Raw genomic sequence first — 25187 nt, 5'->3', positions numbered from 1 at the left:
AGTGCTGAAAAACCAGAGGCTGAGGGAGGTGTGTGAGCTTCCACCTCAGTGTTTTACTGAGACCAGCGCTGGGCCAGATGAGGCACACGGAATCCAGTTCCACTCCCTAGAAGCCGTCCACAAGGTTTTCCTTATAGACGTCATCACTGTAGACAATCTGGGTCCTCTTGTCCCGGTGGCAACCCTTAGGGCTATTCTGGACAGCTAGGGAGGGAGGAGAGTATTCATTAAGGTCTGAAAGAGGGCACTGATGAGACCTGAGGCCCAGAGTTTGACCGCCTCAACTCTAGCCTCTGGCCCTTGGATGCCCAGTTTCCATGCTGCCCTCTGGTGGCCGGGATGGCCTTTCTATTAATACCTTTAGCCCCCTTAGGCCAGCGGCTACCAACCCGTGGCCCCAGCAAAGAAGAGTGTACACTGTTATCATGGCACATGCAAATACCGTAATGAGTGTTTTGTTCTTAGAAAAACGCCAAATGTTATCGTTGAGACGTGTGAATAATGTTAGCCCACAACTTTCAGTCAGTACACGAAAAATTAAAAAATCTCTATAGTCCTTTGTTGACGTGCTGGTCCTTTTTGGTTCCTGCTTGTACAGAGGACCACTCTTGCTCTGAACTCCCTTGTGCCCACTCCTTTACGTGAAAATCTATTTCAGGTAAAACGGGTTACTCACTCCATCAGGAGAACTCATTCTGGGTGTAGCTTTGGCCCTCGAGCCGTCCCTTCCTCTTCCTCTTTCCTCCCTACCCCCAGTGTGTCCCCTCTCTTCACCCCACCTCCAAGGATTCCATCCCTGCCACTCTGGGGCTAGAGTGAACCCCCCATACAAGCCCCCATTCTCTTGGAGCTTTGTATCTTGACTCCGCTGATCACTTCCTCTTTCTCAAAGCTTGTACCCTTTGGCTGCAATGACCCGGGCCCCTCGGGTGCTGCTCCAGGCCCCATGACCTCTCCTTCTGTCTCCTTTGCAGCATCCTCAACTTCAGCCTAACAAGTCAGGATGGCTGGGGACGTGTGGGGCATGAGGAACACAGCCCAGCTTCCCACCATATCCCCTGACTATTCCTCAAGCCCAGTCCCGGTTCATCTTCTCTTGAAATTCAGTCTCCCCTGCCAACGCTATCGTTCTGCAGCTACCCCGTGATACAGATGGCTCTAGTCTACATTTTCATGCCTCACCTCACACCTGAGTTCCAGATCCCTAATTTCAAAGGCTTATTTTATAACACCAACTATTGCAACTCAAAATGAATAAGGCTGCATGAGATGCTCACCTTCTTCACCAACCTCAGTCACTTCCACTTTTTCCCCGTTCCAGTCAGTGCCTTGGAAATTGTTTTCCATACTTTTCTCTCCTTCTACTTCTAACTGACAGAAGGCCTGACGATTCTCCTTCCAATCCCCACAGCTGCCACACAAATCCAGACCTCTATCACCTCTACAGAACCCAGGGACATGCCGGGGAACAAAAAGGGGTGAGCTGTAGGGGACAGAATGAGAGAGGAAGAATCCCATTCTTACCCAGGGAGCCCCAGACAGACTTGCCAGTGGCAGCGTCCAGCATGGGCTGTTTTCGGGCAATGCTGACTTTGAGCTGTACGGACTCCACTTGGGTCCCGTTGAGCTGGGGCAGAAGAGGGGAGGGGGCAGAGGATGGGGGGAAACATTATAGACAAACCAAAGGAGAATTTCCAGGAGTTACCATCCTAGGAACAGACTAAGTAGGGACTTGAGAATGCAAGGTTTCCTGCGTAAATAGGGAGAGACCGTCTCTGTCAAGAGGAAATGACTTCCTCCTGGCTCCCAGTATTTTAGAAAGAAAATATAAGGATGGCAGGAGGGATGGGAAGAACAGATCTGGGAAGTCCCAACCTCAGCAACGGCCTGATCTGCTGACTCCATCTTTTCATAGGTGACGAAGGCACAGCTGGGATGAGAAAACACAGGGTCAGTAGAGGGCCTATGGGCTCCTCGGGACCCAATCAAACCCAGTGTTACAGGCTATGGAGACAGGCTAGCTTCCTCCCTCAGGTCTCATACCCCAGGTCCTCCAAGGACTATCATCCTGCCCCGCTGTCATCCTTACTTTCTGGGTGGGTCCATGGAGAGGTCAATGATGTTTCCAAAGGGAGAGAAGGCCCCACGGAGGAGGGTGGGCGTCATGTCTTCTCCATACACATAGAGAGTGTTCCCCTTCCGAGGGGCCCGGCGTTCAGGGAACGAGTCCGACCCTACAGGACAGAAATCAGTAACGAGACATAGTCTAGCTCACCCTCCACTTTAAGAGTCCACTTTAGTAGGACCCACCTAAACCTTATCTGAAGTCACTTTCCCACCAGCCAAGATCACTCACTGCGGAAAGGGCCCTCTCGGTCCCGGTCCCGGTCCCGGTCTCGGTCCCGGTCCCGGTCTCGATCGCGGTCTCTGTCTCGCTCGCGGTCCCGCTCTCGGTCTCGATCCCGTTCCCGGTCTCGGTCCCGGTTCCGCTCGCGGCTGCGGTCCCGGCTGCGGCTTCGGGGAGGGGAGCCTGAGGAGCGGGCACTACCACGTTCTTCATAGCCCCAGTCGAAGCTTCGAGCGGGGGCATCACCAGCCCCCGGGCGCTCCGCCTCTTCTCCATCTGGCCCCAGTTCCCGAAGCCGATCGCTGGAAGACACAAAGCTGGGGAAGACAGGGAGGATCAAAGGGGGCCTCTACCTCGCCTTCCCAGAGCCTGGGGAGACTCAGCAATCCCTCTGTAGCCCCAGCTCCGCCCACTCCAGTCCCAAACCTCCTAAGGACCCAGGCAATCCCCCCGGCCCCGCCGCCCGCCAGGGGGACCCAGTCCTATCTTTCTCTAACCTCTCATACAGAGATTTCCTCTGTGGACGTCTAGACGACTGAAAAGGAAACCAAGGACAGTTAAGATGAGTCCTAGCTGCCGGCATGTGGTCCCAAATATGTGGGTCGCTCATTTTTCTCAATCCCCCAGAAGCCGCTCAGAGACAGACAACTGGAAACCATTACCTCCTGCAGGTCATCATCGGCAGATATGCTCCTCTGGAACGGCTGGAAAGTGGGGACTGGCCCCTTCTCAGGGTCCTGGGAAGACGGCAGAGACCTACCTCAGTGGGGAGCAGGAGGCTGCCTAACCATGGGGCAGAAGGAGGTCCTCTTCCCTCACCCTCTTCTCGGCTCCCCTGGCCTATCTTTTCTTTCCTTTTACATAAAAGATTTAATACACACTTAAAGCAGTTAGTTTACTTAAAAATGTCTTAAGCCTGATGACATTCTCAGCCTGCTCAACTCCTCTGAGCACCACATTCCAGGAGCTCTACCACAGGATGCATTAGAGTCACAGAATGCGTAAAACGGAGGAGAATCTAGGAGTCATCCAGTTTCTTCACTTTACAGATAAGAAACCTGAAGCTCAGGGTGGTGTAGCAACCTGCCCATGATTAAACTGGCGTTACCTTCCCCCTAAACTTACCTCCATTCCAACTTGGAAGGATGCCCTCTGAAGTCAAGGAGTCCCTGAACAATCTTTCTGCCTGTGCTCACCTTTAACTTCCCCTCTAGGGTCCGGGAACGTTTGAAGCCTGAGTTCTTGGTCTCAGCCTTGATGGCACTGATGGCTCCTGACTTCACCAGCTGCTTCGCCTGCTCTGTTGCCGTGGCTGTGTCCACCACAGGCTGCTCTGACAGTGCTGGAGTGGCGAGGGAAAGAGGCATTATGTTGGCCAGGCTGTGACACAGGTCAGCCCGTGCTGCTCACTTCCAGTCTATCCCCGCCTCCCTTGTCACTCACAGCGTTTGACGCCGCCTTGGCTGGCTGTGCTGCTGCTGCTTTGCTTCTTCAGAGCCAGCAATGCCTTTTTCTGGGAACAAGAGTGAGAAGAGAGGAGTTGGTGAGGGCCAATCCCTGGCCAGGTCCTCTCCCAAGGCCCCTGGGCGCATCACTCCGGGGACACCGTGCTGAGAGAAAACAATGCAAATGGTGCCCCTGGAGTGGTACATTGAGGCTGCCCTGCCTCTTACATAGTCCCCCAGATCATCTACAAAGCCAGCCATACCTAATCTATTCAAACCATGGCCTCCAGAGGCTTTCCAGTCTCATGTTTTTCAAGTTGAAAACAAGGCATTCAATCATAGACCAGAGCCCCCGGATATAAGCTGCAATGAAATATAAGCCTCCGTGCCTTCTTAGGGACTTCATCCATCCACCCCTACGTGTTTAATAAGAACACACAATTGCTCTGAAACACGGATATGCAAAAGCATGAGACACCGATCCTCCCCTCAAGAAGCTTACAGTCTGAGAAATTAGATGACGACTAGGTTGAATTTTCAAGACTGATCGTAAGTGCAGATTGTAGCTGAGAGCAAGTAAGATTTTTCTGATGCCAAATGGTTATTAGACTGGGTCCTGGATACAATCTGCATAACACAGACTGAGAGGAAAGGGCATTTCAGACAAAGAAAACAGGGTGGCAAAGATGCAGAGATAAGAAAGCTTTGGGAAGGCATGTTTTGGGATCAAGGAATAGTTCTACAGAAAGGGATGCCTGATTAAGGCTTTGTTTTATAGACAATGTGAAACCACTGAGTTTTGAGAAAAAGAAGGGCGGTGTTTTATGTTTTCAATGCACCATTTTAATAGGAGTGAAGAAGTCTGTCCAAAAAAAGAAACTTGTTGAGAGACCATTACGACAGGCTAGGTGAGCATCAGCAAAGACCTGATCTAGGGAATACACAGGAAAAAGTAAACGGAAGCAATTACTTCAAGGGAAGAATCAAGACGACTTGGCAAATGTCTGGCTATGCAAATTGAGCAGAAGACAGAGATAAGACTTTCATCCCAAACACATGGGAGAAGTAAATGTAGTCAGCCCTATTTGGAAGACCAAGTTTAGAACAGACAAGATGATAGCTTCAATTTTGGGTATGTGAAAGTTATCAGTAAAACACTAAATGGAACTGGAAAAACCAAGCTCAGGATCGCCGGCTCTTAGGTGGTACTAAAAGCCATGGAAAAGGAAGAAAACTCCATGGCAGACTGCATAGAAAAGAGAGAAAAGAAAGTACACACTTGAGAAAGTCCATTGCTGAAACTACACTGAGAGGTGGTATGTCTCCATGTATGAGCTAGCTGAATCCCCACCCACCCCAGCCCCGCACACTCACCCCAGGTGTTCTCAGTGTAGAGTCTTTGAAAGTTTGGGTCATACCCGCACACACTCCCTCACCTTTTTCTTGAGTTTGTTGAATTTCTTCTGCAGAGCCTCCTCCTCCTCGCTCAGTCCGGGGGGTATCACCAACATGGTGGCTCCTGGTTCAGGGGCAGGGCCCAAGACATCTTTCTCCACTGTCACCGCCCAGGGGTCACACGCCGTGCACACTGACCCCAGCCCCACCCCTCCAGGCCTGCCTACTCCTGTCTTCTGCCTCTCCCTACCCCTTGCTTAAACCAGGCTGCCGTCCAAACCCCCGCTCGTCGAGATCAACCAGCATTCCCTTCTCTCTTCAGGAATCACGGATACCAGCGCCTAGGGGCACCATGTGGCCCAGGAAGGGAGAAACACCCCCTCCGTCGCCAAGACGATGGCACCAGACCCCCCTACCTCGCTGGGGTTAGTATGGCAATCGCGGGGTCCGAAAAGCAGAGGAGGCAGTGGAACCCGCGCAGCGCTTTCAGAGCAACCAAAGGGGCAAGAAGACAGAAGGAGCTCGGAAAAAAGGGACGAAGGCTGAGGAGAAGGCCTTACCTGAGGGGGCGGCAACCGAAGCCCCACGGTCTCGGGCGGCGCCCAAGCGGGCAGCGGATCGCGGGCTCGGAGCGATGACGTAGCGAAGGGCGGAGAACGCGGTAACCAAGGCGGCCCGCGGCGCACACACTTCCGCCCGGCATCCCACCAGTTTGGGCCCGCCCCTCGGTAGCACTCATCCCCGCCCCCGGAGGGGTTGTGCCGGAAGTCGCTTCTACTTCCGCCGTTTCGGCTCCTCCCTATACTTCCGGGCTGCCAGGTAGCTGCCGAGGCTCCAGGATGATGGAGACGGAGCGAATCGGTGAGGGGCAGTGGGTGGAAAGGAGGAGTAGACAGGGAATGACCCTTGACCCCTGACCTGTGACCTTTCCCCCGTAGTGCTACCTCCCCCAGATCCTCTGGACCTGCCCCTTCGGGCCGTAGAGCTGGGATGCACAGGGCGTTGGGAGCTGCTGAATGTGCCTGGGGCTCCAGAGAGCACCGTGAGTGACTTTTGACCTTAACCTTGACCCTCATTGAACTTAGAACCTCCTTCACCCTCATCACAGTAGGATCTAACTTGACCTGGCTCTCCCGTCTCTGGACGCCTGTCGTCCGGGCCTAGACTGGTGCTGGACAGACTCCCAACCCAGTGGACCTGCTGTGGGTCAGAGCCCATTGGAGGACAGAGCTGGAAGCCCTGGGGATACCTTAACTCTGAGAACTGCTCTTTCAAATGTGTCTTTTCTCCTTGGAGTCTTTTTCTCTCTCCAGGGCACTTGTTGGTGGCTGAGATGCTAGCCTTTGAGCACCTGGCTCTTCATCCTTAGGTCTGGGACCCCTTTTCCTAAAACTAGTGATTCTGAAATATCAGTGTGCCTCATGATTAGTAGGGGACTTTTTTCATTTTTTATTGGAATATAGTTGCTTTACAATGTTGGGTTAGTTTCTGCTGTACCACGAAGTGAATCAGCTATATGTATACGTATAATCCCTCTCTCCCATCCCCCCCCCATTACGCTCATCTAGGTCATCACAGAGCACCGAGCTGAGTGGGGGAGCTTTTTTAAAATACAAATTCTTAGGTCCATAGGTTCTGAAATCCAAAATCTGTATTATTAACCAGCACCCCAGGTAATTCGGTTGCAGGCCGTTTGTCCTGTAAAGCAGAACCACCTTTGGAAAATAGTCCTTCAGCCTGATTGTCCTAGTCTCTCTGGGACATCTCCCATTTCTGATCTAAGTATGAATCCTATCACCTTCTCTTTGCTCTGTGTCTTACTCTCTTCTCTTACCTTATGCGTCTCATCTTGCCCTTGTTCCAGCTTCCCCACGGCCTCCCTCCCTGTGCCCCAGATCTGCAGCAAGAAGCAGAGCAGTTGTTTCTGTCATCTCCCGCCTGGCTGCCTCTGCACGGTGTGGAACACTCAGCCCGGTGAGGGGTCTAGAGAGGCCTGGACTAGGGAGGTGGGTCCCTGAAGAAAGCTGGGACACCGGAGAAAGAAGACCTGAAAATTACTTTCCTTCTGTCCAGAAAATGGCAGAGGAAGATGGATCCTTGGTCTCTCCTGGCCACACTGGGGGCCCCAGTCCCCTCCGACCTACAGGCCCAAAGACACCCAACCACAGGCCAGATACTAGGCTACAAGGAGGTAAGAGGTCACGGGCCACGAGAAGCAGGGTTGGGAAAAGGGGAGTCAGAGGCAAGCTCAGCCTCACTGGCGCTCTGATCTCTTGCGTCAGGTCCTGCTAGAGAATACAAACCTGTCAGCCACGACCTCCTTGTCTCTTCGCCGGCCACCCGGGCCCATCTCCCAGTCCCTGTGGGGGAATCCAACACAGTACCCTTTCTGGCCAGGTGACGCTTGTGGAAATGGGATGGTAGGGAAGGAAGCCCTTAGTCTCCACCCCTCCTGTGTCACTCCCACCCCATGAATCCCTGTTTGTTCAACTTCTCCCCAGGGGGAATGGATGAGCCCACCATAACAGATCTGAGCACTCGAGAGGAGGCTGAGGAGGAGATAGACTTTGAGAAAGGTGAGGTGGTGCCGGGATGGACCCTTGGGAGGTAGGGCTCTGAGTCTGGGCCCTGAGGAAGAGGGGCCCGGGCCTGTCACTGGGTCCTTGCTAGCTCTTCCATTTCCCTGAGCAAATTAGGAAAAGGTACCCCTTCCATAACAACCTTTACTGTCATCTGTTGGAAAATTGTCACGATAAATATCAGCAACTGCGACGTCTGTGCCGTGAAGGACGTCCTTTAGGTTAATGTACCACGTGACTTATACGGCAGTGTGCAGGAGCCCAGATTCTCTCTCTCTGTCCCTGTCCTCCAGACCTTCTTACTGTTCCACCCGGCTTCAAGAAAGGCGTGGACTTTGCACCAGAGGGTGAGTTTTAGTTCTGAGATGGGGCGTGTAGGGGAAGTGGTGCCCTTCTTCTGCAGAGCAGGGGTAGCCGTGACCAGGCCTCCGTGTTCCCTTGCTCCTCAGATCACCCAGCTCCAGCTCCCGGCTTGCTCAGCCTCAGCCGTCTGCTGGAGCCCCTGGATTTGGGTGGGGGCGATGAGGATGAGAGTGAGGCAGTGGGACAGCCAGGCGGTCCCAGACGGGACACTGTTTCAGCCTCTCCCTGCAGTGCTCCCCTGGCCCGAGCAAGCAGCTTGGAGAACCTAGTGTTGCAGGTTGGTGGTTCTGGGCGGTTGAGGCAGGAAAGAAGGGTCTTGTCACAGACAGGGTGGGCTGGCCTGGTTGGGTCCAAGGGGAAGACTGGAGCATCTTTTGGGAGGAGTGGTAACAGAGAGGTTTCTGACTGTATCTTTATTGACCCTACACCCCTTTCCCCTTCCAGGAAGCGTCCACAGCTGTAGCTCCCCCAGAGCCTCCCAAGCCGCCCCCTCAGGAGCAGTGGGCCATTCCTGTGGATGTCACCTCCCCTGTCGATGATTTCTACCGACTCATTCCCCAGCCAGCCTTCCGGGTAGTGTGGCCCAGTCCTCACGTGCTCCCCCACCTCCTCCCAGCCCACGCCCTGTCTCCTCTCCCCACCAGAGGCCAGATGCCTTCAGGCCAGCTTGGACCTCAGTCCCAGACTGGCCTCACTCTGGCCTTCTCCCCGCTGCCCTGAATGTCCTGTGAGCTGGAGGCAGGAAGACCCCTCTCCCTTCTCCAGCCCCCATCTATTTCTCTCTCCCACAGTGGGCGTTTGAGCCAGATGTGTTTCAGAAACAGGCCATCCTACACTTGGAACGGCATGACTCGGTCTTTGTTGCGGCTCACACATCCGCAGGGAAGACGGTTGTGGCTGAATACGCCATTGCCCTTGCCCAGAAACACATGACGCGGTACAGTCCTGTCCCCAGCTTCCCCTTCACCAGCCCTGTTCTCTCCTGCAACCTTTCTAAGTCTCATCTCTTCTCCACCTCCCTACTTCCTCCTTTAGATGAGAGTTTTGGGGGAGAAACTTGAGGCAGGGGTCCAGGGGGAAATGAGAAAGTGTGGGGAGTTTAGTTAGTTTCGGAAGGGATTGGGGGACAGAATTTTTCCTGGGTAATTCCATGAAGGGGAACATGAGGGAAGTTAGGGTGAAGGGGGCGCCTGAGCTCTGTGGCAGGCTTCTGGGAAGGCTCAGGGTGGGAGAGGAGGTGCTGGCCACGAGTCAGCGTGGAGGGACCGGCTAACTTCATGCTCTTCTCCCAGCACCATCTATACTTCGCCCATCAAGGCTCTGAGCAACCAGAAGTTCCGGGACTTCCGAAACACATTTGGGGATGTGGGACTTCTCACCGGGGACGTGCAGCTGCACCCAGAGGCCTCCTGCCTCATTATGACAACAGAGATCCTTCGGTGAGAGATGGGCACTCAACACGGGTGGGATTTTGGTCAGGAAGGTGAGGCTGCTCTGGAGAGCATGCTGGCTGAGTTGAGGGTAGAGACAGGAGCCACTGGGAAGTCAGCCTTGGGTCTCTTTCTTCCAGCTCCATGCTGTACAGTGGCTCGGATGTCATCCGAGACCTGGAGTGGGTCATCTTTGATGAGGTTCACTACATCAACGATGCTGAGGTAGGGGGAACGGGGTCCCCAGATCCTGGCAGTCCCCTCCCGTGGGGCTGGTTCAGCAGCTCCTCTATTCCACACACCCCGCGAACCTCACTGCCTCCTTTGCCCCGACACGGAACCCTGTGCCCCTTCCTAGGGGCGGAAGGGCAGCCCCCGCTGAGCTGTCTTCCATCCCTGTGCGCAGCGTGGAGTCGTGTGGGAGGAGGTGCTCATCATGCTTCCTGACCACGTCTCCATCATCCTTCTGAGCGCTACTGTCCCCAACGCCCTTGAATTTGCTGACTGGATTGGGTGAGATTTGTGTCCTGGGGTGCTTGGGTGAAGGGGGCTGTAGCGTTCCTCAGTCGGGGCCGGGGGCATAGACTATCACAGCAGGGGGAGTGGTCAGGCCTTGGGGGTGGGGATGAGAAAGGTGTGCAGCCGGGGAACATGTCCAGCTTGGGAGGCTGAGGGATCCCACCCGGGTCCAGATCGCTTCGCAAGTTGAGAGACAGGATGACGGGGACAGCCTTCCAGTCCGGCTCCCAGAAAAGACCAGGTGAAGCCAGAGTGGGGGAGGATGGTGGGGATGTGGGTTCCTCCCCGCACTCCCACCCCGATCGTCTGTCTTCTCCTCCTCGCTAGGAGGCTGAAGCGTCGCCAGATCTACGTGATCAGCACTGTTGCTCGCCCAGTCCCCCTGGAGCATCATCTCTTCACGGGGAACAGCCCCAAGACCCAGGGGGAGCTCTTCCTGCTGCTGGACTCCCGAGGCACCTTCCACACAAAGGGGTGAGCCTGAGTTGGGAAGCGTCTCACCTGGGCTCAGCTGGGTGTGACTGATCGCTGCCCCTCCCCTGCCCCAGGTACTACGCGGCTGTGGAGGCCAAGAAGGAGCGGATGAGCAAACACGCCCAGACCTTTGGGGCCAAGCAGCCCACGCATCAGGGGGGGCCTGCACAGGTGGGAACTGGCAGGCTTTGTACCCACCACCGCCTGTTTCTCCCGTGTCCTTCTCCCCTCATCCCCTAGGTGTTTGGAGTTGAGCTTCGAGCACTGCCTGATCTGACTCGGCTTCAGTTCCTGCCACTTCGGCCCCCACTGGTTCAGGGACTCAGTCTCCACTCCCTTCTCCCCACTTCCCCAGGACCGTGGCGTGTACCTGTCCCTCCTGGCCTCCCTCCGCACCCGTGCGCAGCTGCCCGTGGTGGTGTTCACCTTCTCCCGTGGCCGCTGTGATGAGCAGGCCTCGGGCCTCACCTCCCTTGACCTCACCACGAGTTCAGAGAAGAGTGAGATTCACCTCTTCCTGCAGCGCTGCCTCGCTCGCCTCCGAGGCTCTGACCGCCAGCTGCCCCAGGTATGGAGGGGGGACCCAGAGACTGGTGGGGATTGGGTGTTCCATGACCCCATCCCTGATCTTGGGCCTCGGCCCCCAACAGGTTCTGCACATGTCTGAACTCCTGCACCGCGGCCTGGGTGTGCACCACAGCGGCATCCTGCCCATCCTCAAGGAGATCGTGGAGATGCTTTTCAGCCGTGGCCTGGTCAAGGTGCACATGCTGGTGGGAGAGGGACTCCTCAAGGCATTCGTTGCCCACTTAGGGGAGGGGAAACCTTTTAGGCAGGACAGTGCAGTGGTTAAGAACTTGGGCTCTGGATCCAGGCTGCCTGGGTGTGAATCCCAGCTCCACCACTTACTCACTGTGTGACCCTGGGCAAATTACTTAAAGCTCCCTGAACTGTAGATTTCACATTTTAAGATGGAGGTGTATGAGGTATGAACACGCAGTATTCAGAAGAGAAACCCCAAAAGCTAGCAAACTTACGAAGGTCATTAGTCATCAGAAGAATGCAAATTGAAATACTCGTGAGATAGGACTTTACAGTTATTAGACTGGTAAAATATAGGAAAGTGGCTAATGCCAAGTGTTGCCCAAGACGTTGGCGACTGCAGGATTACAGGAACCCTTGCACAGGTGTGGCCAGTCTGAAGTGCATCCTGGCACTCTGGAGGCAAAACTAAGTATATACATACTCTTTGTCCCTAAATTCCACTCCTGAGTGTGAATCGCAATGAAATTCTCAACCCTGGTCATTGAGGGAGCACGCCTGCTCTTCCTTTGTTGGCTGTACCTTGCGGCAGGGTGTTGGTGGTTCCCCTTCACTGGGAGAGCCGGTAGGTAGGTGTACAGCACGCACCCCACAAAGTGTTCTGCAGCAGTTGGAAGCAGTGGATTAGATATAACCACAGGAACGTGGACGGATGTTGAAAACACTACATGGAAGAAAAGAAGGAAACAGGAGATGTGTAATCGCCTTTACGGCAAATTGTAAATTATACACAAAATGAGACACATTCACGCAAAAAGGTACGCGTTAAATACAGCGGGATGATTGATATTGGGGGGATGGGAGTGGGATATAGGGGTAAAAGGAAAGGAATAGGTAGCTAAATAAATACAACAAAGAAAACGACAGTACACACTGTAGATTTGCCTTGAGAGTTAAATGAGGTCCTGTGAGTGAACCGTCTGGGACTGTGCCCCGTGCCTTCTTAGCCTTGGCTACAAAGTGAGGTGGGCTTGGCCAGGGCTGGGCCACAGCTGCGTGTAGCCCCTTTGCTGATCCCCTCCCCCGTCCCAGGTCTTGTTTGCCACGGAGACCTTCGCCATGGGTGTAAATATGCCAGCCCGGACAGTGGTGTTTGACTCCACGCGTAAGCACGATGGCTCCACCTTCCGGGACCTGCTCCCCGGGGAGTATGTGCAGATGGCAGGCCGGGCGGGCCGGAGGGGCCTGGACCCCACGGGCACCGTCATCCTGCTCTGCAAGGGCCGTGTGCCCGAGATGGCGGACCTGCACCGCATGATGATGGTGAGCCGGGGCAGCGGAGGCAAGCTCTGGGCCCTGCTAGATTCCGCCAACCCTCTTCCCTTCTCCCCTCTTTCTACTTTCCTTTTGCCTGGGAGAAGCCAGGGTAGGAGTGAGCAGATCCAAGGATGAGATTGGATCTCCTCTCCTCTAGTCTTTTTTCACTGTGAATATGGAGCTAGGTGGGACCTTGGAGAGTCTATCTATTTAGTCTCACTCCCTTGTTTTGCAGAGGTGAGCGAGCAGTTTGTCTAGGGCCCTGTGGTTGCGGAGCTGGGACTAGAGCTGCTGGGAGTAGAGCAGCCGAGCAGCAGGTCTCCCCTCGCCTCACTGGCTTCTTTGGCCCGGCCCAGGGGAAGCCGTCCCAGCTGCAGTCCCAGTTCCGCCTCACGTACACCATGATCCTCAACCTGCTGCGGGTGGATGCCCTCAGGGTGGAGGACATGATGAAGAGGAGCTTCTCTGAGTTTCCATCCCGCAAGGACAGTAAGGTGAGGAGATGGGCGTGACCAGGCTGCTGTGAAGGATGTGGACGAGGGAAGCCAGGCCTGGACGAGATGGGCATCCAGAGGCCGGTGGGTGAAAGTGGAGGGTTCTGGGCCTGGAGTCTCTTGCTGCACACCCACACTGGCTTCTCCCAGGCCCATGAACAGACTCTGGCTGAGCTGACCAAGCGGCTGGGGGCCTTGGAGGAGCCTGACGTAACTGGCCAACTCGTTGACCTGCCTGACTATTACAGCTACGGGGAGGAACTGACAGAGACCCGGAGCCTGATCCAGGTACATGCGTGTGAGCGTTGGGGGCAGGGGTGGCAGACAGGGAGGAAGAGACTGTGACACTTTGGGTACTCCTGAACTTAGTCCTAGTGTCTCTGTGACACTTCCTCCCTTATCCCCTATCTTCACGTCCCTGCCCTTCAGCGACGCATCATAGAGTCTGTGAATGGGCTGAAATCTCTCTCAGCGGGAAGGGTGGTGATTGTGAAGAACCAGAAGCATCACAACGCACTGGGTGTGATCCTTCAGGTGAGGGCAATGGGAATTTGAAGCCCAGAGGCAGGGAGGGAGGGGCGAGCCCTATCTCCATCTTCCCCACTTGGTGAGGGGCCGGTTGTATTCACCAGTGCTCTCATTTTTGACTCGAGCCCTCCTTTCTATCCCATCCCCACCACTTCATGCTCACCTCCTTGTCCTTCCCGCAAGCTCTGCCCCCAGAGTCTGCTCTGATCACTTGGCTTGGTCACCAGTCCATACTGGTGGGCTCCGCGTGGCTGCACCACGGTCCCTGCCTGAGGTTGGTGATCTGGTCTCTACCTTTGACGTCCACTCCTCACACTGCCCTGTCCTGGCCTCCCCGCCTCCCCTAGGTCTCCTCGAGCTCCACCAGCAGAGTATTCACGACTCTGGTCTTGTGTGATAAGCCCATGTCTGAGGACCCGCAGGAGAGGGGGCCAGCCTCCCCCAGTGTGCCCTACCCAGATGACCTCGTGGGATTCAGGCTGTTCCTGCCTGAAGGTGGGAGTGGGGCAGACGGCCGAGTTCCTGACAGCAGCAGAGCTGGGATGCCTGGGCCCACAGCAAGGTCTGACTCTGCTCTCCCCTTTTCACAGGGCCCTGTGGCCACACTGTGGCCAAGCTCCAGCCAGGAGATGTGGCTGCCATCACCACCAAGGTGCTCCGGCTGAATGGGGAGAAGATCTTGGAGGACTTCAGCAAGAGGCAGCAACCAAAATTCAAGTCAGAGATGCTGGGGCGGGGACCATGTGATGGGGGGTGGGGAGGTGTGGTTGGGCAGGCTCCCGCAGCCTGAGGAAGAGAAGCCTGTGCCCCAGGTCCCAAGGCCTGCTCCTTTCTCAGGAAGGAGCCTCCCTCTGCGGCCGTGACAACTGCTGTCCAGGAACTACTACGTCTGGCTCAGGCCCACCCAGCAGGACCCCCTACCCTTGACCCTGTCAATGACCTGCAGCTCAAGGATGTGTCGGTGGTAGAGGCGGGGCTCCGGGTCCGGAAGCTGGAGGAGCTGATCCGGGGGGCTCAGTGTGTACACAGTCCCCGTTTCCCTGCCCAGGCAGGTCCCTGGATGCCAGCTTCCAAGCTGGGAGGGGGACTTTTCCTCGCATTCCCTGTAGACTGGCCACCCCCATCGCAGCCCTTGTCCTCAGTGCACCCCTGCTGAGGGCGAGGAGGCTAACATGCTCCTGCCGGTGGTTCCCTGTAGTACCTGAAGCTGCGGGAGCGGATGCAGATACAGGAGGAGATGGAGCGGCTGCGCTTCCTGCTGTCGGATCAGTCGCTTCTGCTGCTCCCTGAGTACCACCAGCGAGTAGAGGTGGGAGGGCAGAGATGGGGCTGGGGGGCTAGTGAGGAGGAGGTCTGCAGGCTCCCAACACCCACCATCCTTCCAGGTGCTCCGAACCCTGGGGTACGTAGATGAAGTGGGCACCGTGAAGCTGGCAGGGCGGGTGGCTTGTGCCATGAGCAGCCATGAGCTGCTCCTCACTGAACTCATGTTTGACAACGCGCTGAGCGCCCTTCGGCCCGAGGAGATCGCGGCCCTGCTCTCCGGCCTGGTCTGCCAGAGCCCCGGGGACCCTAGTGATCAGCTCCCAAGCACCCTTAAACAGGTAGGGGACGCCCACCTCCGTCCCACCCTCGGCCGTGGCACTTCCAGTCCCGGTCCCCATGTATTCCCCACGTGCCCCATCCAGCCCTGCAAGTGCTGCTAAGAGCTGGAACTGTTTCTTCCTTGATCTGGGTCTCCTTCCTGGAGTAGGAAGGCAGGGCTGAACCTCTCCTCCCCATCTGCAGGGGGTGGAACGTGTCCGGGCTGTGGCCAAGCGGATCGGTGAGGTGCAGGTGGCCTGTGGCTTGAACCAGACAGTGGAGGAATTTGTGGGAGAGCTGAATTTTGGCCTGGTCGAGGTTGTGTACGAGTGGGCCCGGGGCATGGTGAGTAGCTGGGGTTTGGGGCTTTGTGGACTCCTGACTGGGGAGAGGCTGCCCAGGCCCTACCGTATTCAGTCCCCACCCTACTTCCCCCACAGCCCTTCTCTGAGTTGGCAGGGCTCTCGGGTACCCCCGAGGGCCTGGTGGTCCGCTGCATCCAACGCCTGGCCGAGATGTGTCGCTCGCTTCGGGGGGCGGCCCGCCTGGTGGGCGAGCCTGTGCTAGGTGCCAAGATGGAGACGGCAGCCACCCTGCTACGGAGGGACATCGTCTTTGCAGCCAGCCTCTACACCCAGTGAATGACGCCTGTGTAATAATGTAACAATAAAACAGCAAACCACCTGTGTGAACCTGAGGTGTTGGGCGGGGATGACAGCTCAAAAGACAGCAGGGAGAACCACCTAGAAATATGCCTTTATCTGTGCACACAGAAACAGGACCAGCCCCTGCGAAGCATCAGTCCTTGGGGGAGGGTGTCTTGGGGGGTGACAGGAGGTCCTGGGTCATGGCTTCCACGTACCATGTAGGCAGGAAGGCATGGGGTGCATCTCGATGTTCAGACACTGTGACTGGGCTGCCAGGCTCCCAGGAGAAGAGGTAGACGAGCCTGCGGGGCAGATGGAGTCCCGAGTTGAGGGCTGGAGGCTGAGCTTCTGGGACCCAGAGGGGAGGGACAGAGCTGAATGCCTCACCTGGGGTCATCCTGGACAACTGTGTTCTGGGCAAAGCTAAGGAAGGCAGCACAGAAGTTCATGCACACGGAGGGATTCCAGCCATCACGGTCATTCTGGAGAAAGCCCAGGAGGATGCAGAAGACTGGCAGTGAGGGCGAGGGTGGGAGAAGGGGAAGGTGGACTACAGATCCCTGGACACTGGACCTGTGGTCTTGGCACAGTGGGGGGGATACAGGTGGGAGCTGTGACACCATTGCCTTACCCTGACGTATTCAAACATCTCCATGGTACGAAAGGTCTTGAGGGAACAGACAAAACCCTCTGGGTTACGGAAGCCAGCAACAACATTTGGGACCCCCGGAAGGAATGACTGAGCCCACCATTTCAGGAGCTTCCGTCTGTCAGGAAAGGCAAGGGGTCAGTGGGACCCCTCCACCACTCTCCAGCCTCTTCCTCTTCCCCCAAGTCCCCTTCCCAGCTGTCAATCCTAGGCTCTCAACCTGCCCACCCCCATCCTGAACCTGTAGAAGCTCTTCCGTTGGCCAGGGCTGTGCATCTCCTTGGAGGTCTTGAGCTCCACATAGCAGGTGGGGGGCTGTGTGGTTGGGGCCTGGGGGTCTATGCAGTCTACCTCCCCGGAGAAGAGCAGAGGATGGTTTCCCAGGCGGCTGCGTAGCACAGAGCAGAAGGCCACGTTGGTGTTGACCTCCCTAGAGGGATCTGTGGAGCCTCCAGGTTTGTCTGCACAAGAAGAGAAACAGGAGCAGGGCTGGGGTCTCAGTCTCTGGGGAAGGGGGAGTGGGCCACAGAGCTGGGGGTAGTTCTCACCTGCACACATGTACTGCTCGAACTTGTACCCCATGTACATAAGCTCCTGGAGGACGGGTGGCCGGGTAAGCCTCTGAACCCGAGCAGCCGGCGTCTCCACCTCACTCAAGTACAGTGTCCCCTGGAAGCGGGAGGCCGCCAGCTGCCAGCCTTCCTGCCGCTCATATGGTGTCGTCAGCAACTTTGTCAGGTGCCCCCGCCACGTCACTATGGCCCCTGCCAGCCAGCCTGGACCCCTGAGAGGGAGGAGTTAAGGGCTGAAGGTCTGACACAAGCATTGGCGCACACGGCTCCCCCAAAGAATAGCATAAGGCTGACCCCACTCCCGCTTTGGCTCTCCCAGTTTTACAGTGTAGGTGTAGGTCTCTAGAGCTACTTGGGTGCTATGCTTTGCTCACCCCTCTAGCCGGCCTCGGTGCTCCAGGACCCAGCATAGCAGGTGGTCCAGCCTCTCTTGGACCTCTTCATCCCGGGGCCTGTATCGATCAGGGTATCCGTCTCTGAGGTCAAAGTTGGGGCTTTGACCATTAGTGGGAGGTGGGCAGTAGTACCGCAAGGCTCGAGCATCTCCATGGTACTGGCGTTGTGCATCCAGGGAAAAGCAGCCCAGTTCAGAAGGGCGCCGGTAGAAAGGAAATGGTCCAACGTAGAGGGCAGGGTCTGTGGGCAGTGAGGATGCTGGAAGGAGGACCTTGTTCCAAGGCTCGGCTTCCTCTATCTTTTCGGCTCCTCTCTTAGTCCCTCTGGACTTCATGAGGTCCTGAGAGACGACGGGGAAGTTCCCTTTTTAAAGAGAAGGGCTGGAGAAGAGAGACTTCTAGTCAGGACTAAGCCTCCAGATGGCCAGGCTCTGGATCTGAAACATGCAGGCCCCATGTCCTCAAACAGAACCATGGCCAGGTGCACATCACACCTTTTCCCTTGACCTATACCCCCACCCCCAGTTCCTCCAAACGCAGTGAGGTTAGGAAGGATGTCTGGGCTCAGATCAAGGATCTGGTTACCTCAAATCGCGCCAACCTCGACTTCCACCTTCACAGAGCTATGACGTCATGGCAGGTACCTCACATGTCGAAGAGGGATGCAAAGGTGGTCCGCCCCCGACCCCCCCCCCCGCTCTCGATGACGCAATCACTCAGCGACAGTGGCGGCCTAACCCTTCTGGGGGTGGGGGACGCCAGTGCGCTTTACACCAGGAAGGAGATCACAGCGTGGCCACCTGTGCCCCTCCGCACCTCCCAGGCCTCTCCCGACTTGTGGCTCTCAGAGGAAGCCAATCAGCAGCGGACGTGGGGCCTCAGCCAATGAGGGTGGCGCTTGTATCTGTATTGGCACCGCCCCTCCCAGCAAGGGCCAAAGGGATGACAAGTTGACGCCCCTTTCGTCACTACGTCGGCCTATTAAGACCGGGCTGACTGGTCTCGAAGGGGGGACGCCCAGGGAGCCCGTGCGTCACTCCTCTGCGCCGGATGGCTATTTTCGTGTTCTCTTCCTTCAGTATCTGTCTACCTCTTCCCCGCATCCACAGGATCCCGGGATATGAACCGGAAGAGGCATCGCCTGGTCCCGGAGGCCTTCGGACAGAAGAGGCGGCGGGAAGGAGGGGATGTAGAGGCAGATCCTTTGCGGGGAGAGTCAGGTAACTATGGCAACCCCGGGGCGAGGCTAAAGACCCCCAGGTGGGAGGGGCTTCACCTCTGGTAACCCTGTATGTTGGGACAACAGCACCCCCAGGGTCGTACCCCCGCTTCTCCCCGCCCCCGTTCACGTCTCAGTGACCCGGTCTCTCCTCCCAGGGTCTGCGCGTGCGGCAGTTGCGGAGCTACTGCGGCTGTTCCCGCGAGTCCTGTTTGAGGATGCGCTACCGCCCATCGCGCTGAGGAGCCAGGTGTACAGCCTAGTGCCCGACCGGACGGTGGCTGACCGGCAGCTGGTGAGGGGCGTCAGAGCGACCGACCGAAGGCGCTTCCGTGCCTTGCGGGCACTTACGAGGTTCTCCCCATCACTCACTCGGTCCACCAGCTATTCTGCCATTCAGCAAGCGTTGGGTCTTTCTGGGCCAGGCATTGCGCCAGGCACTGCGGTGCCAAGGAGAATGCTACAGAGAGCATGCCAAATCATGAAGGTGGAAGAGCGAAGCTTTTGGGGAAACTGAGTCACCGTGCGTGGTTCGAGCCTACAGCGCTAGGAATGCAGGCAGACGTCAGATTAGGACAGGCCTTGTACGTCAGTATTTCCATCTTCCATTGAAGGCGGTGAGCTGGTAGAGAATGTTCAACAGGAGAGAGAACGGTGTTTTGCATGGATTGGAAGCAGTGAGATGAGGTAGAGAGATCAATTAGGAAGATATTGCAGCTGAGAACAGGTGAAGGCCTAAATGAGGGCAGTGTATAGGGAGGGAGAGGATGGGTGAGGAATGTGGAGAGTGGGAAGAGGGAGGAATCCAGAATAACTTTCGGATTTTCTGGATGACTGAGTAGTTGGTGGAGTGAATAGAGTAGGAGAACATTGAATTGTTGGGGGCAGATGATGTGTTTGATTTTGCACAAGTTGAGTTGGAGGTGCTTGTGGGGCATCCAAAGGCAACTGGGCAGTAGACAGTTGGGTGAGGGTTTGGAGAATTCTGGGCCACTCATACAGAACTGGAAGTCATCGAGATGTGAGCAGTTGTTCAGTCTGTGGATATGGATGAGATTGATAGGAAGAGGGAGGAGAGGAGCAGTTTTTAACCTTTTCACAAACTTTAGAAGACAATGAAAGCTATGGCTCTCTCCAGAAAAATGCATATATATATTTTTTTTTTTTTTTCACAAACTTTAGAAGACAATGAAAGCTATGGCTCTCTCCAGAAAAATGCATATATATATATATATATATATATATATATATATATATATATATATATATGGCCTATGTACAATTTGGGGGGGCAGGGGATTGTTTCACAGATCCTCTGAGGCCAAAGGTTAAGGACCCCAGGTTTGCAGTGACAGATAATAGAGCCAAATTCCCAATGCTGGGAGATACCAGCATTTAAGGCAGTGTTTCTCAGAGTATGTCCTGAGTTCTACATGTATCAAATTACCTGGACTGCTTATTCAAAACTACAGGTTCCTGGGACTCTCTCAGTGTGAATGAATTAAGATTTCTTGAGGTAGGACCTTGGAATCTACATTTTAAAGCTACTGCCTCAAGTGATTCTTAATGTGCCTTAAAATTTGTGGTTCAGTGGCAGTGTTAGAACCTGTGATTCAAGGCGGTGGTCTGTGATGAGGTCAAGTAAAATAATATCCAGTTGAATTTAGCACTTGGCAACCTGTCAGGAAGAAAGAATAGAAGAAAAGGAAGATGGAGACTAGCTCCAGTCTCTTAAGGAAGCAAGTCAGAACCACTCCTTATAGAGTATTTGTTGTTTTTAACCTATTGGTGTTAGCTTAAATTTTAGAAAAGCTTTAAAATTGCACAAAAGAAAATATAAACACACACAATTTAAAGAATGTTTATAAAGCAAATACCCACTTAACCGTCACCCAAGTCAGACTGTACAACACGACCAATAACCCACATAAATCGTTCTCTGATCAAAATGTCTTAAGTCCCTGGGAGGTGACATACTTGACTGGTATGATAATCATTCCCTTGGTTTTCCTTATGCCATCTATATGTTTATCCATAAGCTATATAGCTTAGTTACCTAGTTTTGAACTTGATATAAACAAAATCATACCGTATGTACTTATTTACATCTTGTTTCATTAGATGAATATTTTTGAGATTCATCCGAGTTGTTACATGTAGCTATAGTTAATTCATTTTCATAGATTTCCGTTTTATGAATATATCCCATTTTGCCCATTCTAGTGGAAGAAATTGTATTTTTTAAGAATTTGTCAATTTCATCTAAATTTTCAAATTTATTGGCATAAAGTTTGTAATCTCACTTTATTGTCTGTAGAATCTTGAGTGATGATCCTTTCTTCATTCTTTATGTTGGTTATCTGCTTTTTCTAGGTTCCCCTTTCCCCCTTTTTTCTTGGTCAGTCTCACCAGGGTTTATCAATTTTAATAGTCTTTCAAAGAATTATCATTTAGCTTTGTTGCTCTCTCTTGCATGCATGTTTTCCATCTCATTTATGTTTCCCCTCTACTGTTGGGTTTATTTTACTTTTTTTCCCCATTAATTTTTAACCTCTATTCTTTTCTAATAGATGCATGTCAGACTGTAGTTTCCCCCTAAGTTCTGAAATATATCTATATCATCTGTCAAGTTTTGGTATATGTTTTCATTATCATTCATTTCAAAATATCTTCTAATTTCCTTTGTGACTTTTTTCTTTGACTTACTGGGTTGATTAGAAATGTATGTCTTACTTCCTAAACATTTTCTAATTACCTTGTTGTTAATGATTTCTGGCATAAATGATATTATGGCCATAGGACATACACAATATGATTTCAGTCATTTGAAGCTTATTGAGACATGCTTTGTGCTATGTGGTCAGTTTTGCTAAATATTCTATGTATTTGAAAAGAATGTGCATTATTCAGTTACTAATTTCTTAGTAACTAAAATTATTGAAATCTTTCATTTCCTCACTGATTACTATTTTGTCTATTCTGTGAGTTTATACGAGTTGGATTAATGTACTTTTGTGACTTTGTTATTGGCTCTTCAAATACTTCCCATACCTTATTATCTCTTTTTTTAAAAAATTTTGTTCATTTATTTATTTATTTTTGGCTGCGTTGGGTCTTCGTTGCTGCATGCGGGCTTTCTCTAGTTGCTGTGAGCGGGGGCTACTCTTCGTTGTGGGCTTCTCATTGCGGTGGCTTCCCTTGTTGTGGAGCACGGGCTCTAGGCACGCGGGCTTCAGTAGTTGTGGCTCGAGGGCTCTAGAGTGCGGGCTCGGTAGTTGTGGTGCACGGGCCTAGTTGCCCCGTGGCATGTGGGATCTTCCCGGACAAGGGCTTGAACCCGTGTACCCTGCATTGGCAGGCAGATTCTTAACCACTGTGCCACCAGGGAAGTCCCCCAATTACTTCTATGAGTTCTTGTTTTCACTTAGATATTATATTAGTCTGGTAATTCCTTATTATCTTGTGAGCTCTTTAATGCTTAAACAATTTTTAAATAATATTTTTTGCAGCATTTTACTTAATTTTCAGTGGGTGAGTTAGTCTTGCTATATTCCTAGAAACACAAGTCCTGGTTTATTTTTATTTGTTTTAAACATTTTATCCCATATTCCTCTCCACCTTCTCCACCCAAAATCTAGACTGTTAATCCTTGAGGGCAGGGCCCATGTCTTAATCACTATTTTATCTTAGTGTCTGCCTATGATTGGTCTTAGAAAATATGTATTGATTGTTTAACAGATAACTGATAAGGTGAGTGGGTGAAAGACTAATTGGAAGAGACTATTTGGTGATCCACTTGATTCTCTCTCTCCCCATAATTTTTCCTTAGTTTTTTAGAGGAAAAAACTCCCCAATACTTGCAAACAAAATCTCCCTGCACAGGTGTCCAGAGTATAGCAGAGCATCTTACCCTGACACCCTTCTTTTCATTGTCATCTCTGTGGAGACAGAAGGCGCTTCAAGAGCAGGGGGAGATCAGAATCATCCAACTAGGCTTCGACTTGGACGCCCAAGGAATCATCTTCACTGAGGACTATAGGACCAGAGTGCGTGTGACTGTGTGTGTCATGGGGGCCAGGGGAGGGGGTACAGGGAAATTAGGGAATGGAAATAAAAAGAAGAGAGACAAGTCCCCCACCTCACATCTCACAGAGAGGGCACAGGTCTCTGGTAAGTATTGGTATGAGGGAGAGGAAGAAGAGGAAGAGGAAAAGCATGAGAGGTAGAAGGACCTGATTAGAAGGAAAAACATAGGAAGAGAAATGTTGTCTTGGGGATAGAGGTCAGTTGGGGGTGAAGGTGGGACCAGACCTTGTGTCTCATTTCTGGTTCCAGGTCCTCAAGGCTTGTGATGGCCGCCCATACGCTGGTGCAGTGCAGAAGTTTCTGGCTTCAGTACTTCCAGCCTGTAGTGACCTTAGCTTCCAGCAGGACCAAATGATTCAGACCTTTGGCTTCAGGGACCCAGAAATCACGTGAGACCTGCGGGACCAACAGAATCAGGCATCTGGCCCCTCCCTACCTCCCTCCAGTCCCATCCAGCCTTGTCCTCTTTCTTCTGGTGAACCTGTTAAAAACGCTTACTCTTCTTTTTAACAAAATGACCTAAATTTGTGCTCCGCCCCCAAGAGAAGAGGCCTCTCCCATCTGGGGCCTTGGAAAGAGCCCTGGACTACAATTTAAGAGATCTGGGTGGCTAATCAAATAGAGAGAGAGGCCTGGCAGGAGCCATAAATGCCTGATGGGAATCATGCTGAGACCAAGGGAATAGAGAATGGTAGCAGCCGTGATGCCCCAAAAGCATTCACATTCAAAAGAACAACAACCGGGCAAGGGCTAAATAGAAATATCGTTTCAGGAGGCTGGGTCTGGCTCCAGCTCCCTACTTTGTAACCCATGGTATACATGAAAGCATTTTATAAACTTTTTTTTCAGTAAGATGCGGGAAGAGCTATGGTGGGGTGTGCGTAGGAAGTGGCAGGAGCTCGGGAGAAAGGCCTCTGTTTCTCCCCTGGTGGTGGGACTGAGAGTGTGTCAGGGCGTGTGGTCAAGGAGGGCGTTGGAGAGGAGGAGCTGTTTCAGTGAACATGTAATGATAACAGGAGAAGAAAGAGTTGGGGGAGGGCAGTCAGGTAGGAGAACAGAGCAAGCAAGGGCACGGGGCACTGAGCAGCGTGGTGTGAGCAGAGAACTGCTCCAGGCTGGGCTTCTGTCATCCAGTCCCTTTGCCTGGGTGCCCAGGCTTCTGGAGACTTAGTGTCCAAACATTAGTGGGCGGGAGGAGAGAGGGTTCTCAGAGCGATGCCTCATCTCCCCCTTCTTAGGCAGCTGGTGAATGCCGGGGTCCTCACTGTCCGAGATGCTGGAAGTTGGTGGCTAGCCGTGCCTGGAGCTGGGAGATTCATCAAATATTTTGTTAAAGGTATCCTGTCTGCAGCTCAGGCCCGCAACCCCTCAAGAACACTCTTTGGTGACTCCTCAGGCCTCCAGGCCTTACTCACCGTTCCCCTCTCCTGTGCCACCTCTCCTCCAGGGCGCCAGGCTGTACTCGGCATGGTCCGAAAGGCCAAGTACCGGGAGCTGCTCCTTTCAGAGCTCCTGGGCCGGCGGGCACCTGCCGCGGCACGACTCGGCCTCGCTTACCATGTGCATGACCTCATTGGGGCCCAGCTGGTGGACTGGTGAGTCTTGCCCCCCCGCCTCCGGCAGATGGCGGTGTAATGACCCAAGGTTGGGTTTTCTCCCCACTCGCGCTTCATTCACTAGCAGAGCCCAGCTCCTCTCTCGTTCTCTGGAACCCGGGAACATCCTCCGCCAGACTCAGTTCTCCTCAGACCTTAGGCCTAGGTGTCTGGCTCCAGCCTTGTCTTTCTCTTGCACAGTGTCTCCACCACTTCTGGAACCCTTCTCCGCCTGCCAGAGACATGAGGAATCTGCTCGTCGTTGCACAGCTCCCCGGAGTGGGGAGCAAGGGGCCCAGGAGTGCTGGCTGCCCTGGCTGAGACAGGGTCACCTTGGGAAGGCTTGGGAGCCAGGATGAGTGTTGGGCTCGTGTCTCTGCAGAGGGTCAGATGTGACTGCTGCTGTTTACCTGGGCTCTGACCCAGTGGGGGGTTTGGGCAATGCTTCTCTGCCCTTTCATGCAAGTGGAGCCAGAAACGGCGCCAAGGCCATGGCTGCTGCCTTTCATGCAGCAAGGTGCTGCCACTGTTCTGTCTTGGGATAGGAAGGAGGGGTTTCTGGTGAGGCTGCCAGTGGAGGACAGGGTTCTTTTCCCTACATGTTGGGTTGAAATTGCCAAATAAAGTACTTCTGCCTGTGATATTTTCTGGATGTCTTTTGTTTAATGTGACACGTGTGTTCGGGCACCTCGTTTTGGGGGTAGAGGTAAAGCCAAAGTTGGGCCTGAGCTTTGCCTCATTGTTCAGAGATTAAAAAGGGACACTGAGGTCAGTTCCCCCTCTGGCA

General features: G+C 53.7%; 4 protein-coding genes across 4 annotated transcripts; 2 read left to right on the top strand and 2 right to left on the bottom strand.

Moving 5' to 3' along the window:
* NELFE (negative elongation factor complex member E) lies at positions 1–5841 on the bottom strand. Its single transcript, XM_082849121.1, has 11 exons — positions 5748–5841; positions 5229–5311; positions 3791–3860; positions 3544–3689; positions 3010–3084; positions 2845–2882; positions 2357–2664; positions 2090–2234; positions 1876–1930; positions 1525–1627; positions 1–204 (listed from the first exon to the last, which is right to left on the bottom strand). The coding sequence occupies exons 2-11, from the start codon at positions 5301–5303 to the stop codon at positions 107–109; spliced, it is 1113 nt and encodes a 370-aa protein (XP_082705247.1). The 5' UTR covers positions 5304–5311; positions 5748–5841; the 3' UTR covers positions 1–106.
* Positions 5842–5991: 150 nt separating this feature from the next.
* Positions 5992–15915, top strand: SKIC2 (SKI2 subunit of superkiller complex). The gene is made up of 28 exons (XM_082848170.1): positions 5992–6048; positions 6126–6229; positions 7052–7161; positions 7261–7378; positions 7470–7584; positions 7689–7763; positions 8060–8113; positions 8216–8406; positions 8574–8702; positions 8921–9066; positions 9422–9568; positions 9700–9784; positions 9966–10072; positions 10406–10552; positions 10627–10723; positions 10908–11120; positions 11203–11313; positions 12407–12637; positions 12988–13125; positions 13276–13413; positions 13555–13659; positions 14001–14148; positions 14244–14370; positions 14491–14701; positions 14852–14962; positions 15039–15257; positions 15442–15582; positions 15678–15915. The coding sequence occupies exons 1-28, from the start codon at positions 6027–6029 to the stop codon at positions 15876–15878; spliced, it is 3741 nt and encodes a 1246-aa protein (XP_082704296.1). The 5' UTR covers positions 5992–6026; the 3' UTR covers positions 15879–15915.
* Positions 15916–15986: 71 nt separating this feature from the next.
* Positions 15987–18303, bottom strand: DXO (decapping exoribonuclease). The gene is made up of 7 exons (XM_082847940.1): positions 18086–18303; positions 17480–17881; positions 17082–17317; positions 16775–16994; positions 16516–16651; positions 16272–16366; positions 15987–16186 (listed from the first exon to the last, which is right to left on the bottom strand). Exons 2-7 carry the CDS (start codon positions 17833–17835, stop codon positions 16036–16038), a joined length of 1194 nt encoding a protein of 397 aa, XP_082704066.1. The 5' UTR covers positions 17836–17881; positions 18086–18303; the 3' UTR covers positions 15987–16035.
* Positions 18304–18522: 219 nt separating this feature from the next.
* WHR1 (winged helix repair factor 1) lies at positions 18523–25035 on the top strand. Its single transcript, XM_082848847.1, has 7 exons — positions 18523–18720; positions 18878–19014; positions 22670–22765; positions 23055–23194; positions 24044–24141; positions 24253–24400; positions 24602–25035. The coding sequence occupies exons 1-7, from the start codon at positions 18621–18623 to the stop codon at positions 24645–24647; spliced, it is 765 nt and encodes a 254-aa protein (XP_082704973.1). The 5' UTR covers positions 18523–18620; the 3' UTR covers positions 24648–25035.
* Positions 25036–25187: the final 152 nt, after the last annotated feature.

This window comes from Leucopleurus acutus, assembly GCF_964270905.1.
Source record: "Leucopleurus acutus genome assembly, chromosome: 10".
Lineage (NCBI taxonomy): Eukaryota > Metazoa > Chordata > Mammalia > Artiodactyla > Delphinidae > Leucopleurus > Leucopleurus acutus.
Note: the sequence above shows the minus strand (reverse complement) of the source record. Positions and strands in the feature narration are given on the sequence as shown.